General features: G+C 38.3%; 1 protein-coding gene across 1 annotated transcript; it reads left to right on the forward strand.

Annotated features, from left to right (window-relative positions):
- Window positions 1–3,274: 3,274 nt before the first annotated feature.
- LOC145823244 (uncharacterized) lies at window positions 3,275–5,280 on the forward strand. Its single transcript, XM_082922829.1, has 2 exons — window positions 3,275–3,329; window positions 4,880–5,280. The coding sequence occupies exons 1-2, from the start codon at window positions 3,275–3,277 to the stop codon at window positions 5,278–5,280; spliced, it is 456 nt and encodes a 151-aa protein (XP_082778955.1).
- The last annotated feature ends 12,255 nt before the right edge of the window (window positions 5,281–17,535 follow it).

Here is a 17,535-nt window from a genome sequence, read left to right on the forward strand (position 1 = left end):
TCTCACGCTCGAGCGGGTGTCGAGCGGAGATTTTCAACATCCAACACTTTTTGCATTTTTACAGACCGCTCGAGCGAGGAAGTCCACGCTCGAGCGAGCCCACTGTTTTGACAAGCTCGCTCGAGCGAAGAAAGCCACGCTCGAGTGAGACCCCTGTTTTTTGAAAATTTTGAAAAGTGTTTTAAAGTACATCTTTTCATCCTAGGCATTCCTAGGCCTAGTTTAAGGCATCTTAATGAGGTTATTAATGTAGAACCACACCGAGTCAAGATAGGGACTAAGTTGTTGAATCCCAAGTGCGTAACTTAGTGTGTGTTTGTTCTGTAACTGTGTAGGGTTGGCATCCGAAGACGCTCATTAGCCGCTTATAGCCCAGTGCTCTATGAGTGACAATGTTATAAAGATATGGTCAATCATGAATATTTTCTGAATGATCAACTGTTCTGCTTACCGAAACGTTATTGTTTAATGAATGAATGCTTGTCCTATTTATAAACTGTATCCATGGCATCTATAGCAATTTACTGTTACTGTACTGTTACTGCTACTGTTACAAAGATCTCTGTCGGTTCCCATGTTTGGAACCATTACTGTTTACTATTTTGATGACCATCAACTGACTGTTCGGTCTGTTAAGACCTACTGTACTATTTGCTATTGGATGTACCACATATACCTGCTATGGTTTCTAAATGACTGCTATGACTGCTTAATGACTGAAAGGACATTCATTCTTAACCCCTTTACGCATTTGTTATTCACTGGACTTTAGCTCACTGTTTATATTTATATGTAGGTGTTCAGGCACCGGATCGATGCTAGGAGCGTCGAGTTAACTCCCTTTTTGTCAAGCCAACCACTGTGCCTCACCTCGAGGTTCCAAGTCTGACCGAGCTAAGGCTGTTTTAGGCTGTCTCAGTTTCACCCTTCCGTCTCTGTTTTGTAATATTGTTTAAGACTTGTACTGTACTGTGCTAATTAGGGATTTGGTCCCTAACCTGAATGTTTGTACATATGGTGTATATATGTTTTTGTTATGAATGTGAATATGTTTGGAAAAGTCTTTTTGCATACAGATTGTCACAGCTCATTGGACATCTTTTATTTACTGTTTAGCCCCTGTACTATGTATTACTGTCTTTACTGTTAAGCAGGCCTTCGGTAATCACAGATTACTGGCCGGTTACGGTGCTAAACCCATAGGGGCGGGTTTGGGTCATGACAGCCACTCATGGCATTATTCACCAGACTTTCTACACTAATACCCCTCAACAAAATGGTGTTGCTGAACGCAAAAATCGTCATCTCCTTGATGTCGCCCGTTGTCTATTCTTTGAGATGCGGGTTGCTCGATCCTATTGGAGGGAAGCGGTTCTTACTGCTGCTTATTTGATTAATCTTCCTACCCAAGTCCTTCAAAAACAAACACCTCTTCAAGTTTTGTTCGGGTCTATCTCTTCCGAGTTCTCCATTTCTCCTAAGACCTTTGGATGTGTTTGCTTTGTCCATAATCATTCACCCACTCATGGTAAATTGGATCCTACGTCTCTTAAGTGTGTTTTTATGGGTTATTCTGTCACCCAAAAGGGTTATAAGGTTATCATCCTCCCAGTCACACATGGTTTGTCTTCATGGATGTCACTTTTTTTGAGTCTCAACCTTGCTTTCCAACCTGCCCGGTATCACAGTCATCCCTTCAGAGGGAGCCTTGGTGTAAAGAGATTCCTATTCCACTTCTGCCAGTGGTTGCACTGATAGAGGATAATGAGCCAATAGTTGTTGAGGAAAAGAAAGCAAGCAAAGTTTATATCAGGGATAAGGACAGACAGCAAGTCCCCTGTATGCAAGAGACTACTTTCCCTCCTCTACTGCCAACTTCTTCTCTAGATGAGTGTCCAGAGTCACCCCCCTCTCTTGAAAGTCTAGTAATTCTGATTCTAGTGCTTCTATTCCTGAGTTTTCAGATCTTGATGTTCCCATTGCTAATATGAAAGGGGTTAGGTCATGTACTCAGTATCATATTACTAATCATGTCTCTTATTCTAATATGTCTTCTTCATATAAAGCTTTTATGTCTAAAGTGTCTTTTGTGGGTCTACTTACCAATTTTCAGGATGCTCTCTCTATTCCTGAATGGAAACACACCATGATGGAAGAGATGAGAGCTCTCAGCAAGAATGGCACTTGGGAGTTAGTGGAGTAACCTAGAGGCAAAAATTTAGTTAGGTGTAAGTGGTTGTACACGGTAAAACACAAAGCAGATAGTTCCATAGAGCAATACAAAGTAAGACTGGTTGCTAAGGGCTTTACTCAGACTTATGGGGTAGATTGCTAGGAGACATTTGCATCGGTTGCTAAGATGAACTCCGTGAGAATCTTACTCTCTCTTACTGCAAATTTGGATTGGTCACTTCATCAGTTTGATGTGAAAAACGCCTTCCTTCATAGAGACCTAGTAGAGGAGGTCTATATGGATATTCCCCCTAGTTTCACAGATGCTAAGTCTAAAGGTAAAGTATGCAGGCTCCGAAAGTTACTTTATGGGCTAAAGCAGTCTCTTAGGGCTTGGTTCGAAAAGTTTGCTCAAGCTATGCTGAAATATGGGCTCAAGCAAAGTTAAGCTGACCACACATTTTTTGTGAAACCTCCTCACATGGTAAGACCACAACTTTTATTGTCTACGTTGATGATATTGTTCTAACAGAAGATGATGTTGAGGAGATTTCTCATTTGAAGGAATACTTATCCAAGGAGTTTGAAATCAAAGACTTACGCAATTTGAAGTATTTTTTGGAGCATTGAAGTAGCTTGGTCCAAGGATGGCATCTTCATATGCCAGAAGAAGTATGTACTTGACTTGTTAAAGGAAACTGGCATGCTTTGAGGTAGACCATGTGATACACCTCTAGAACCGGGCCAGAAACTAAGTGAGGATCAAAAGGGAGATCCAGTGGACAGGGAGAGATACCAGACGCTAGTGGGTGAGCTCATATACTTATCTTACTCACGTCCAGACATTGCCATTGCAGTGAGCATGGTTAGCCAGTTTATGCATGCTCCTAGAAATTCCCACTTAGAGGCAGTTATGAGAATCTTGAGATACCTGAAGGCCTCTCCTGTAAAGGGTCTCTATTTCTCAAAACATGAACATCTCGGCGTGGAGGCATTCACTGATGCGGATTGGGCTGGATCAATCACTGACAAATGATCAACTTTAGGATATTGCACATTTGTTGAAGGCAACCTAGTCACGTGGCGCAGTAAGAAACAAAATATGGTTGCTAAATCTAGTGTTGAGGCAGAATTCAGGGCTATAGCTCAGGGTGTATGTGAGTTACTATGGATTAGACTATTGTTAGGAGACTTGGGGATGCATCAGACCGATTCCATGAGATTATAGTGTGACAACAAGGTCGCAATCAACATGGCTCATAATCTAGTTCAACATGACAGAACTAAGCATGTGGAGATTGATAGGCACTTCATCAAGGAAAAGCTCACTAGTGGCACCATATGTATTCCATTTGTGAAGACTGGAGACTAACTAGCAGATGTTCTCATCAAGGGACTAGGGAGCAAACTATTTAATGGCATTCTCAACAAGCTGGGCATGAGAGATATTTTCACACCAGCTTGAGGATGAGTGTTAGAATAGGAAATAATATTGTTTGATTTTATTTTTTCCATAAGTGGTGTAATGGGCTGGCCCATAATTTATGCCTTGTGGCACTCCTGTAATTACTTATCATTACCTATATGAAAGGGGATGAGGTCTAACACATTCCCTAACTCTTTCTCTTCTCTAAACCTATATTTATATGAACCCCTAATTTGATTTTGCTTTTTAAGAACACCATTTTATACTTTAATAAAGTTGTGTGGCAGAGAGTGTCACCAAGTGTCCAATGTTAGTAATTTATTTTTGAAAGTATAAAGGCTAGATTCGTCCAAGAGTGCCTAGGAAGTTTAACATGGACACAGCTCTCCTTTAGAAGCTTCTATGCTTTTTCTACACCATGCTTTTTTTCTTCTTGTTTGCTCTTCGCTGTTTTGTTTGGTTATGCTCATGTTTTATGGAATGGATGCTTTTTTTGGGTTCGTTTCTTAAATTTTTTGTAAATATTAGGTTGTAAGAATATTATGTAATTATGGAAATATATCAATTAGGTTGATTGTGAATATTTGATTTATTGTATAGATATTCAATTGATTGTATAGGGTTATGTCCTATTATAGATTAGGTTTAGGATTACTATAAATCTTAGTTGTAATCTTTGTATTACTGACAAGTTGAATATACAGAACATTCAGAATTTCTTACATGGTATCAGAGCCACATTCGCAACCCTAGTCCTCATCTGAGTTCGAATTATAAGTCTTTAGTTCGTGGGCATCAGACGACCTCCCTCTAAATTACAGCCGTGGTCGCGACCCTTCTCTCTCTCTGGAGTTGTGATCGTACTCGCCTTCTCTTTCTTGACTCACTTCTGTCATCGCTACTGAAATTGCAGCATGATCAACCTCAGCATCCTCTTATTTCGTCACTGTTCTACACTTGTAAGAGGTGTCTCTCTTTGGTTCGAGAATCACGACACCTCTCTTTGGCTCTAGTTATGCTACGCAACTTCTTTTGGTCTTCTCCACTTGGTTCTCCGAATGGTTCTCTCTCTGTGTTCGTGACTTTGACTCTCTCAGCACTGATATTTGATTAAAAAACTCTTATTTACAGTTTGGCCCACTTGTTAGTTACTATTATACTTCAACCTGTAAATCTTTGGTTTATTACAATGACGGACACCAAAACACAAGCAATTAGATGTAAACTCACTGGTGCCAATTATGCTTATTGGGCTAATATTATGAAAATTTTCCTTCTTAGTCAGAAAAAAATGGAGCTATGTTTCTAGTTCTATTCCTCGTCCATTGGACTTGAAACAAGAAGGATATTTGACTTCTTGTGACAATTGGGATTGTGATAATGCCCAAGTTCTGATCTGGTTTCATAATTCTGTGGATGACCGTATTGGAATGATGTTTTTCAAATACAAGACTGCCATGGAGGTGTGGGACTATTTATTGGGTGTGTATCAACAGTCCAACTTTGCCAAGCGGTATGAGTTGGAAACAACTATTCAAAGTGCTCGTCAGCGGGATCAATCTATTAAGGACTTCTATATTGAGATGACAGGTCTTTGGGATCAATTGGCTCTCATGAAACCATTTAGCCTCAAGGCACTAGACACTTATGTTGAGTTTCGAGAGCAAGGTCGTTTAGTGTAGTTCTTAACGACTCTCTTCTCTCAGTGTGAGGCTAACTATGGTGGCATCTTTCATCGGTCTCCTCTCCTTTTTGTGGATGCTAGTGTTCGTGAGCTCCTCTCCAAGGAAACCCATCTTAAGACGACCAATTAGACTCTGTCTTCATCTGTCTTCTTGCCTCCTACTCAGCCTCCTCTGTTGTCGATCCCACCACATCATCAGCTTCAGGCCACTGCGAAGCCTAAGAAGGGGCCACTAGCCTCTGATGAGTGTGTTTTTTGCCATCAGAAGGGCCATTGGAAGTATAACTGTCCCAAGAAAGGACATCAGTCTGCTCAACCGCCTCAAACATAGTTTTGACCTCCGGCTGCTTATACTGCATTTGCTCTAGTTTCTGATCTTGACTTGGCTTCCTTGTGTGCCCAAATGGCTTAGCTTCAGCATCTCCTGTCCACCTCCCAACCATCTCTATCTGCCTCTGCTCTCACCTCTCTTCATTCAGGTTTGTTTGGGTCCTCTTCAGGTATCCCATCTTCTATCTGGCTTTTTGACTCTGGCGCCTCTCACCATATGACTCCTCACCTTTCCTTACTTCAAAACTGTATCCCCTCTCCCTTTTCTATTACTATTAATGCTGCTAATGGGTTTGGTATGCCTATTTTATCTGTTGGGTCTGTCTTACCCTCTGCCATGTCTGTTGTCACTATTCCCTCTGTTCTTTATGTTCCTCAGCTATCTGTCAATTCATTATCTATCAAGCTTTATCAGTCAACTTGATATTTCTGGTTTTGATGTTATCTTTTCCTCTTCTGTCTGTTGTGTGCAGGATTGGGTGTCCAAGAAGCAGATTGGGACCGGCCGTAAAGTTAGAGATCCCTATGTGGTAGAAAGCTTACATCTCCCTCTATCCACCTCTCCAATTGCTTTTTTCTCATTTTAGTTAGATTCTTAGTCGAGTCAGTTTTACTTATGGCATTCTCGCCTAGGTCATTTGTCTATTGACCGCTTATGGTCTTTAGCCTAGTCAGGATTATTGGATAAAGTTTCTCCTAGTCAAATTGATGAATGTCGAGGGTATAAACCTGCCAAAATGTCAGCTTCACCTTTTAATAAAAGTACTTCAGTTTCTATTTCTCCATTTTCTCTTGTGCATACTAATGTCTGGGGACCCTCTCCTGTTCTCACTAAAGGGGGTTCTGCATACTATATGTTTTTTGTTGAAGATTGCACCCGTTATACTTGGATTATAACTCATAAATCTGACTTTTACCAAATATATCATACATTTCAGTCTATGATCACTACACAGTTTGGGGCTACCATTAAATTGTTACGATCTGACTTGGGTGGGGAATATTTTAAAACTGAGTTGTGAGTATTTGGCCAATTTGGGTACCATTCACCAAACTTCTTGTACTGATATACCTGCCTAAAATGGTTGAGCCGAGCGTAAACACCATTATCTCATTGAGACGGCTAGGTCTCTTCTTCTCACTGCCTCAGTTCCAGCTTCGTTTTGGGGTGAGACAGTTCTTATTGTTGTTTTTCTTCATAACTGCATGCCTACTCCCTTCTTTTTGGTCGGTCTTTGTGAGGCTCTGTTCTCTCAACTTCCCAATTACTCTCTCCTTCGTGTGTTTAGGTCTGCTTGTTTTGTCATTTTTCCTCCATAAAGATTGGACCAAACTTAGTGCTCAGTCTGTCCTATGTGTCTTTTTGGGTTATAGTCTTACTTAGAAAGGCTATCGGTGTTACGACCCTATTTCCCGTCGTCTTTACGTCTCCCGTCATGTTTCTTTTCTCGAACATCTGCCTTACTTTCAACTTCCTCCTACCACTGCTCCAGTTTCGAAAGAGGATTTGGTTCATATTGATCCATTTCCTTCTGAGGTTCCTCTTGATGAGTACATCTCTACTATTCTCCATAACCTTACTCCCTTTTCTCCTCTGTCTCTCCAGTCTGCTCCTTTTCCTCCTTCTCCTCCGTTGTTAGTCTATTTGCGTCGCCAGGCTCTCTTTCCACTAGTTGTCTCTTCTCTTACTGTTGATTCTCCTATTTCTGATGACTCTGATTCTGCTGCACACCGTTATCCTACTCGAGTGCGTCATCCTTCAAACAGGTTGAGTTAGTCTAATACATGTTTTTCTGCTTCCTATCGTATTTTTTGTTTGCTATTCATTCTTTTTCAAAACCTCAGTCTTACAAAAAGTCCTGTCAGGATCCCCATTGGATTCAAGCTATGGAGGATAAGTTGTCTGCTTTACAGAAAACTAGTACTTGGGTGTTGGTTCCTTTACTATGAGTTGTCTGCTTTATAGAAAACTAGTGCTTAGGAGTTGGTTCCTTTGCTTGCTGGTAAGAATTTGGTTAGTTGCAAATGGATCTACAAAGTCAAAACTTATTCTGATGGTTCTCTTAAGCGCTACAAAGCTTGCCTAATTGCCAAAGGTTTTTCACAGGAATATGGTATTGATTATGAGGAGACCTTTGCTCTTGTTGCTAAGATGACTACTGTCTGTACCTTGATCTCTGTCGCTGTTGCTCGTTCTTGGCCTCTTTATTAGATGGATATTAAGAATGTTTTTCTTAATGGCCATTTCACTGAGGAGGTTTACATGCGTCCTCCCCTTGGCCTTCACCATTTCTCTGGACAGGTTTGTCGCCTTCGGTATGCTCTGTATGGTCTAAAGCAGTCTCCTTGTGCTTGGTATGATCGCTTTCAGACTGCTGTTATTGCGTTTAGGTTTCATCCTTGTGCTCAAGACTCTGTTTTATTTCTTTTCCACACCTCTGCTAGATTTGTTACCTTATTACTGTATATGGATGATATGATCATCACTAGCTCTGACTCTTCTACTATCTCTGAGGTCAAGCAGCATCTTTTCCGCACTTTTGAAATGAAGGATCTGGGCCCCTTGCGGTATTTTCTTGGTATTAAGGTAGCTTTTTCTCTCAAGGGCTACTTTCTCTCTCAAGCCAAGTGTGCCAATGAGGTTATTCATCGTATCGGTCTTATTGACACTAAGATCTCTGATACCCCTATTGACCTTAATGTGAAGCTCACCCCTACTGATGGTGTTCTTCTAGATGTTCCTACTTTATATCGAGAGTTCGTGGGTGGCTTAATCTATCTGACAGTTACTCGCCTTGATCTTGTCTATGTTGTTCATGTGGTTAGTCAGTTCGTTTCTGCTCCTCGATCTACACATTGGGATACTTTGCTTCAGATTCTTCACTATCTCCGGGGTACTATATTTTAGGGTTTACTGTTGTCTTCTACTTCCTCTTTGGACTTGGTAGCTTATGCTGATTTTAATTGGGCTGGTGATGTCACTGATCGCAAGTCCACTTCTGGCTTTTGCATGTTTCTTGGTGATTCCTTGATTTCTTGGAAGAGCAAGAAACAAACTGTTGTTATGTGTTCCACTGCCGAGGCTGAGTACCGTGCTACGGCTCATGTCACTGCTGAGGTTGTTTGGCTTTGTTGTCTCTTCACTAATTAGGTGTCACTTAGTCTTCTCCGACCTCCCTTTACTGTGACAACTGCAATGCTATTCAGATTGAACATAATACTGTCTTTCATGAGCAGACAAAGCACATTGAGATTGATTGTCATTTTGTACGTCAACATCTGCAGTCTGGCTCCATCTCGCTTCCTTTCATCTATTCAGCATTGCAACTTGCTGATTTCTTTACGAAAACTCACACAACTGCTCAATTTCAATTTTTTCTTGGCAAACTCTTAGTGTTTTCTGCTAAAACACCTTGAGTTTGAGCGGGGGTGTGAGAATATTATGTAATTATGGAAATATATCAATTAGGTTGATTGTGAATATTCGATTGATTGTATAGGGTTATTTCCTATTATAGATTAGGTTTAGGACTGTTATAAATCTTGGTTGTAATCTTTGTATTACTGACAAGTTGAATATATATAACATTTAGAATTTCTTACAAGTTGTACTTGTGTTGATTAAGTTGGGGGTATGCAGCGTATGGGTCGGTTTGGTTCAACTTCCAAGTTTTTTGACCCAGGACTGAACCAATCATACAGTAAAACCGAACCAACCCAACCCAATGTAGCTTGGGTTGGTTTTGGGTTGGAACCGCAGTTCCACTATACTAAAAATAAGTGAATCAGAATGGTTAGAATAATCAAGTCTTGAACATTCAACAATAAAAAATTAGAATACATTGAACACGTTAACATAACACAAATAAAGAAGAACAAAATATTGTTTTAAAAGAAAATGAGTCAAGTTTGGTTATATATGAATTATAACCAAATATACGAAGATGATGAGTAATCTGCTGGACAAAGGAGTAAATGAAGATCAGTCTCATAATTTAGCACTAACTTTTCTCTTATACATGAAATGACAAGTTGCAATCAAGTCCACATTTAGCACTTGCTTTTCTTTTGTATATGAAATGATGAGGTGCAATCAAGTCCACATTTGTATTTGCAACAGACCAATTACATGAAAACATGTCAATGTCAACATAAATAAAAATTAAGCAATATATAGGTTTTGGCCCATGGTTGGTTTGGTTTAGGCATGGCTTGAACCGAGAACTGGTCCAATCCTATTGAGTTGGTGATTTTAAGACCCAAAACTGAACCAATGTATTAAAAAACTGAACTAACCAAATCCATAGAGGTCGGGTTGGTTTAGTTCTTGGGTTTTTTTGGGTATTTTGTGCACCTCTAAAGCTGATTATCACCGTAGAAACTTTCTTTTCTTATCAATCAATTGGAGAATTTCTCACTTGTTGCCTGAATGGCAGCCCTTGATCATGTAATATTGACATCTCAGTTATGATTTGCTCATAGATCAACGTATGAGTTGTAATGTTGAGCAATCTGGAGTTTTTTTTTTTTTTCTATGTGTGTTTGTGGCATTTTTAGCAAGGTTTCTTTAATGAATAATAGAAACATAAATATTTATGTACAAATATTTGTTTGCTTTTTGTCTCTTAGCTTTGTCATGGTGATTGCAAGAAGAATGTGAGGATTTGCGTCAGAGAGTAAAAAGTGGTTCCCTCAAGAGACTACTATTGAAAGTTTCTATATGTATTAATTTAATGTATTCCTCAACAAGATGAACTTTGTTGCCTGGTCTTTGTTGTATTACTTTTCTTTTGAGAAAAAAATGACTAATAATTGTTCATCAGCAGGAAATCTAACCGGTAAGGGATAACACAAGGATTATTGGAATTGGATTCTCTATGTTGAAGGAAAGCTTAGAGGGGAACATGACCTTCTATGTCAAGATTTTTGGTCTCAGTATAACATTGCCAATTATAAGGCCCATGATTCTTTATGATTATAAGACCAACGATAGTTTATGGGACATAATGTGGAGCAACTAAGAAACAACGTTCATAAAACAAGTGTAGCTGATGCTCTGGTTGTTTGAGTGAAAAATATTTTCTGAAAAATGTTTTCTGTATATTTTGGTGATTGGTACAATGTAAAACAAAAGTTAACGGAATACATTTTTCATGGTTAATGGAAAACAAGTAAATTTAGGTAGAAAATGTTTTCTACTTTTAAAAGGCGGAAAACATTTTCCGGACTAAAAATTTTCCAATGTCACCACATCACCACCGTCACTCTCACCTCCACTCTCACCTCCACCACCATCACCATGGCCACCGTCTCCATCACCGCCACTGTCGCCGCACCACCATGCCACCACCTCCACCTCCACCTTCGTTTAAAAATATTTTCTCTGGAAAACATTTTATGGAAAAAAGTTTTACATAGAAAATGTTTTTCATTAGAAAATGTTTTCCGTTCAAATAAACGGAGTGTAAGATGAGAATGCTAAGATGGATGTGTGGTAGGATTAGGAAATATGGTCTTAGAAATAATATATTCTTGAAAATGTAGGAGTATTACTAATTGAAGATAAGTTGAGAGTGTACATGCTAAGATGGTTTGGTCATTTACAACAAAATCTACGGATGCAACATCAAGGAAGAATGATATGATCACCACAAATGGGAACAATAGGGGGAGGGAAAGACCTAAACTGATATAGACGAGTTAGTAAAAAAGAATTCATGTAGCCGACCCACTTGAGTGGGACACAAGGTTTAGTTTGGTTTGGTTTGTTTAATGCTAAAGGTTGTCTCAAGGAAGTGTTAACTTCTGTGACTATATTCTTTTACATTTAAATGAGATTCTTGAAGAGAAGGAATGGAATCCCATTGCTAGGAATAGATTCTTGTGTCGTTGTGATTTAAGAGTTTGGTTTGGTCAAAAATTATCTCTGGGAAATCATAATTGTAAATCACATTCTATTTCTTCACACAACACAACCAAATGACATAATGAGGAAGACCTGAAATGAGATTCCCATTCCGCCTTTTGATTACTTCCATTTAAACACAGCTGTAGTAGAACTTGTTATCAGCAGTGCAAACTGTCTATTTAAGCATGGTGATATGCACACATAATGCATTAGAACTCTTGATAACTTACTGCCTCTTGAAGTGTGCCGTGATTTTTCTCCAGCAACATCTACAACCTGAAAAAATTTCAGTTGTTGACTTGTTAGTCTTGTTATACTAAATATTTAGCTTTTAGCTTAAGCTTTTAACTTTTCCCCTTGTTTTGTTCTTCTCATTGTTTCTATTTGACACAAAATTTTCTCATTTCAAAAGATAATAATATGTTTATCAATCTGCTCTCAGTATTTTATGTTGTTGAGATAGTTGATAGCAAAATAAACTAGATCTGATATTTCAGTGCTTTATATTTAAATAACTAATATTAAAATGGTGATTTATGTTAGTTCTATCTTTGGCTAAAATTAGCTTAACTTGTTCACTTGATCAAGTTCTTTAGTTTTGTTTTTGGTTTTCCATTGTTATACACAATAAACATTTCCTCATACTATATGCAATTAAATAGCTTACATATTAATTTTAACTGGATTTCCTCCCTTGGCAGGTGGAGTTTCAACAGAAGGCCCAAATGTTGCACGAGGATATAACGAAGCATGTATGTAGTCCTGGTTTCATTAAGAAACCGAAGATTAACAAAAAGATTTAAGGATCCTTTTGTTTTGCCTTTTTTATTTATTGGTATCTGTAATATATAAAAACACCAGAAGGGGTGCAACCTTGTACACATGGAGTATATACATGAACTCTACAAAAGAAGCCCAAAAAAACCCCCTATATAACTACAGGGATGTACAAATTCTCCAAAAACTCTACATAAGAATAGAATGACAAGGGAATATCATTATTGAGCCAAAACCAGCACTGTTCCTTTAAAAACACATATGAATTTCCTTCCCCTCAAACGATCTACAATTCCTCTATCTCCATATGCACCATATGAGATGCAAAGGAGCAACATCTCAAACCTTCGTACATCTATTCCTCGGGTAACCTTTATATCAACATGCAAGTAAAGCAAAACGATGAACACTAAGATTTGTAGTGGTGGGCACACCCTTGTGCCTACATCCTGTCCTGGCTTACCTTGCTAGCATTATCTACTAATCCAAATAGGGTTTTCCGAGGTTCACCAAAAACCTTTACATCATTACGTTTTTTCTAGGACAACCTAAAACCTTTACACCAATATAATCAATCAACAATCAAATACAAACAATAATATTTTCTTGGCTTAACCTCAAACCAACCACCACCAAACACAATCCTGACAATCACTTGAATAAGAAGCTCACCGATAGCTTCTTAGGTCTAAATGTTAGACTACAATTGTAGGTGTGCAAGGACACTAGTGTAAACAACAAAGTATAATACTAAAATGGGAAAATTTCCCTTTAAAGTGAGCACTCAAGGCTCTAATGGGAGTAAGTCCTCCAGCCAAGGTTTTATGAAGGTACACAAAGTTACTTCCACTCATACAAAGGTGGAATCTCTATGAGATGTGAAAAAGGTGAATGTCCCAGATAGTCAAAGGCTACAAGATAACCATAAAACATAACATAACCAAAGGCTACAAGATAATCAAACCCCTTGTGTGAAGCATCTTATGTGGGTGATATTTTTTAACTTGTAATATTTTGGTTGAAATAGAAATAACCATTGCTTAATAGTAGTTAAATTATTTAAACGATCATATTTTACCCTATGTCGATATTGATTATGATAAAAATCTCAATCTTGTTCTAATGATGTGCATTCTATTAAAGTATGATTGTTCCCTTGCATGATGTTACGAGCTTTTGGCGTCAATTTAGAACTCTACTACCATGTGTCTCAACTGCCCTTTCCGTTTGATGTGATTAGGGGGTTGAATTTTAGTTATTATTTATTTTTGACTTATCGTGATCCTTTTTGCTTGATTTTGTGAGTTATTTACAGTGGTTGGTGAGAGAGCTTACCTTGTTGCAAAATCTCATTGATTGAGCCAATGAGAAGGGATGGCACAAAGAATATCCTTTAATGATGTCTAGGTATTATGTATCATGGCTGAAAGTTTTCCCTTATCTTGAAGTGTATTTCCCAATACATGTCTATATAATAATATAACTACTTCCTACAAGTACCAAAGGGGTGAGTATTCCTTGTCTTTAGATTTTATTCGTGTTTCTTCATCGAAGCGTTATGCTGAAATATAATGTTGGAGGCGACATTTGTGTTACATGGGTCTCTCGAATATCCTTAATTACCCTCCCAAGAAAGATAGAATTCTGTGAAACTTTTAGTTTTGGATGTTATAGGTATTATTTTTCGGCTACTATTTAGTCTCCGGAGCATAACAATAAGAGTTTCTTGGCCAACAATGTGCTTGGTAAAATATGTCTTTTACAAAGTCTCAAGGGGTGTAAGAATATTAGTTCTTTCTAGGTCTAATTTGATCCTAGCTTTAGATGCATACAACTTAAAGGTACCTTATGTTTTATTCCGCTGGAAGAAATGTGTTCCCCAAATTCTTATCAAGTAGTGTAATAGTCACAATGCTGATGGCATTTACAAGTTGATCCTACACATGTATAAAATGTGTGTGTGCATGCATATGTATGGGCAGTGGTTTATTGACTGAGAATCAGCTTCTCTGATGTGATACTGCTTTCCTACAATTCCTTAAAGATTCTGTTGTTCAGAGTGATACCAGTTATTTCATAAAATGAGCAACTCAGTTAATGTGCATCTTTTTGTGAAATAATAGGTGTGTTTGATTATTTGCAATGGTATCTTATCATAGGTAACCAGTATGTCAAAAGAAAAACCAGATATACCCTCAGTCATTAATCATCATTGGATCCTTAACCTGCTTCAGCCTTTACATTGTTTGAGTACCTGGAAAGAAAGCAGCTGCTTCAAACACCGTCTGAACAGTCAAGACTATTGCTTGAGGTTCCAAAAGTAACTGCAGATGAAATAGAGCAGGAAGCGACACCACAAGAAGGAAGTTATGGTTCCCCGAGATCAATTCTTAGGGGGGCATCAGAGATTTCTACCTGTGAGTTAGAAGCAAATCAAACTTTGTCAACCAAAAACTTCAGCAGTACTGATGCTACAGGTGCATCATTAACATAAATTTTATTTGCTTTCCTTCTCATTGGCTAGCTAGTAGTTGTATAAATTAGTTAAGGTGCACTTGGAAGTCGCATGAAAAAAAGTGATGCAGGTGTGTGTGTGTGTGTGTGTGTGTGTGTGTTTGTGTGTGTGTGTTTAGCTTTTGAAACTTGTTCACATCTTTAGCCTCTAAAAATTAGTCTACTTGTTTTTATAATTAGATTGCATAATATCATGTTGTTATGTTTTTATGAGCGGCACTGATTTATCTAATGGTTCGGGCTATGGATTTCAATATCAAATCGTTTCATTTGCATTAGAGGCTTGCAGGAATGAAGTGCCTCTTGTATATGTTTCCTCGAGTCTCAATTCCAATTCTTAGGCACCTTGAAGCTGCCTCGAGTTAAAGCAATAGTCCTGAAGTAGATACAAAATTCAGTTTATTCAACTGGGTAAAAGTGATTATTCAATCAACAAGGTTAGCCGAAGACAGATAAAGGTTTATTCACAAACTTAAGTAAAAACCTCTGCCTCCAATTAAGCTCCTTCACCTACCCCTTTAGCAACACGACTGATAAGAACTTAACACAATCTCTGGGATAGGCTATGGAGTGACATTAGATAATCGCCTTTTACTGATGGACCCCATTAACTTTGCCAACGACTAATATTATTTGTAACCATTGGTGGATGGTTGGAGGTGAGTCAGTGGCTGAGGAAGCCTTTTGGGAAGTGTGGTAGGCACATAATAGGCACCAAATGTGAGTTGAGTGAGAGCTGAGGTGGTCTGAGGAGAGAGGAGGAAAGGCAACCACGTGATCATCATTTAAACAATATTTTCATTGATTTAAGTTTAATATTTATAAGATATATTTAAAATCTAAGTGTGGAGATGTATTTTTCTAAGTAATTTAGAAAATGTGATTGAACCTTTAGATTCACGTTTTGATTCGGTACAAGGCAATTTTGATTCCCGATTCAAATCCTAGTTTGACAACTATGCCTATACGCATAACCAAACACCCTTTCCCATTCTCCATTATCTACAACTATGCCTATACCCATAACCAAACACCTCTTTTCCATTCTCTATTTTCTCTATCTCCTCTTATCTCCACCAAAGTTCTTGCATGCAATACACTTTTGCTTTCCTTCCTCCCTCCATTAATTGAGCACCAGGCCTCCCTTTCCCCCTCTCCCTTCTCATCCATTTATGGTGGTCATGAACCAGCTGCTATGAAGCACATGTAGGGTACTACTACAATATGGAAATGTTAATGCAGTAAAACCTTAAAAAAGTAGGGTATGGGTACAATTTGTTACGTTCATAAAAATATTTATTTTTAAATTGAAATAATGCAACAATTAGTTAAATGGTTTAGTTGGTTAAGATCTAACCTACAATTCACATTTAATGCCAAAAGTAAAGTATAAACCAAAATTAAATGTCATTAGATAACTTACAGTTGAAGTGCAAAAGTATGAAAAATTTAGATTCGGGTTAAAAAGAGAGAGAGAGAACAAGAAGAAGAAAAAGCTTTATTGGGATTGTTAGCAATGAAAATAGCGGCTTGATTATCATAGTACATGCTCATAAGAATAGGAATACAAATACCAAAATCCTGCAAAAGCGAATAAACCCATAACATCTCAGAGGTTGTATGAGCCATGGCACGATACTAAGCCTCAGCACTTGAACAAGGAACAACTGGTTATTTCTTGCTACGCCAAGTAACAAGATTACCTCCAACAAAGGTGCAATATCTAGATGTAGAACGATGGTCATTCCGACTACAGGCCCAATTAGCATCACTAAAGCCAGTGACAGACTGTAGACACCCCAATTTTGACCACTCGTAAGACTTAGGCACTTTATTTCGAGCACTCGATGATGACGATTACACTGAGCAAGTGGTTTGAATTCTCAATAAAGGAATCCGAGTTCGAGCTCTAAACAATTCCAACCTGCCATGCCCACTGTATTTCTATCCCAGAATTTCAGTATTGCACCTTGGACCAACCTGTATTGAACCTGAAAGTGTAGAACAGTGGGGATGCACTGAAGTCCAGCCGGACCTCTTGACTTTTCAGGCAGTATCAGCAGCAATCTGCCAGCTGCCCAAATTTGCGGATATTTTGATCAAACCTGCTTGAGGCCTATAAATAGTAGGGTTCAGACTAAAGGAGGTTGAAAAACATATATAGAATTGGTTAGAGAGAGATATATCAAGTGTTAGACAACAAGATCAAAGGTTAGAACAAATCAATGTCGAGTGAGTTAAAAAGATCAAGAGTTAGAAAAGATCAAAGCTACCATCCATCTTGTTCTTCCATAGCCTTGAAGCTCTCATATCATCCATACATACCAAAGTAGAGCTTGAACTTGGAACTTGGATTGAGACTTGAAGATCATAACTCAAACTTGAGGGTGCTTTGGAATCAAGTTTGGTTTACAACAGGAATACCTTCTCTACAAGAGGTAAAGCTTCCTCGCTTTCAATTCAATCTTTGTTCATCTTTTTCTTGTGTTTTCATATTATTTTGGGACTGTTTTAAGGGCTGAAACTTGTGATTAAAGCTACCCAAAGGTGGAGAGGTTAATCACCGTGCTTGAACCTTATTCCAAGCTTTTATCCTTGTGTTTCCTACTTGTTTTCTCTAATTTTTGCCACTGTTTTGGGACTGATTTCGGACTGTTTTTCAACATCTAAAATATGTGATTTAAAATTACAAAAGTGGAGGGGTTAGCCACCCTTCCTTGAACT

This window comes from Camellia sinensis, chromosome 4 (assembly GCF_055761805.1).
Source record: "Camellia sinensis isolate YWXY chromosome 4, ASM5576180v1, whole genome shotgun sequence".
NCBI classification, from domain to species: domain Eukaryota; kingdom Viridiplantae; phylum Streptophyta; class Magnoliopsida; order Ericales; family Theaceae; genus Camellia; species Camellia sinensis.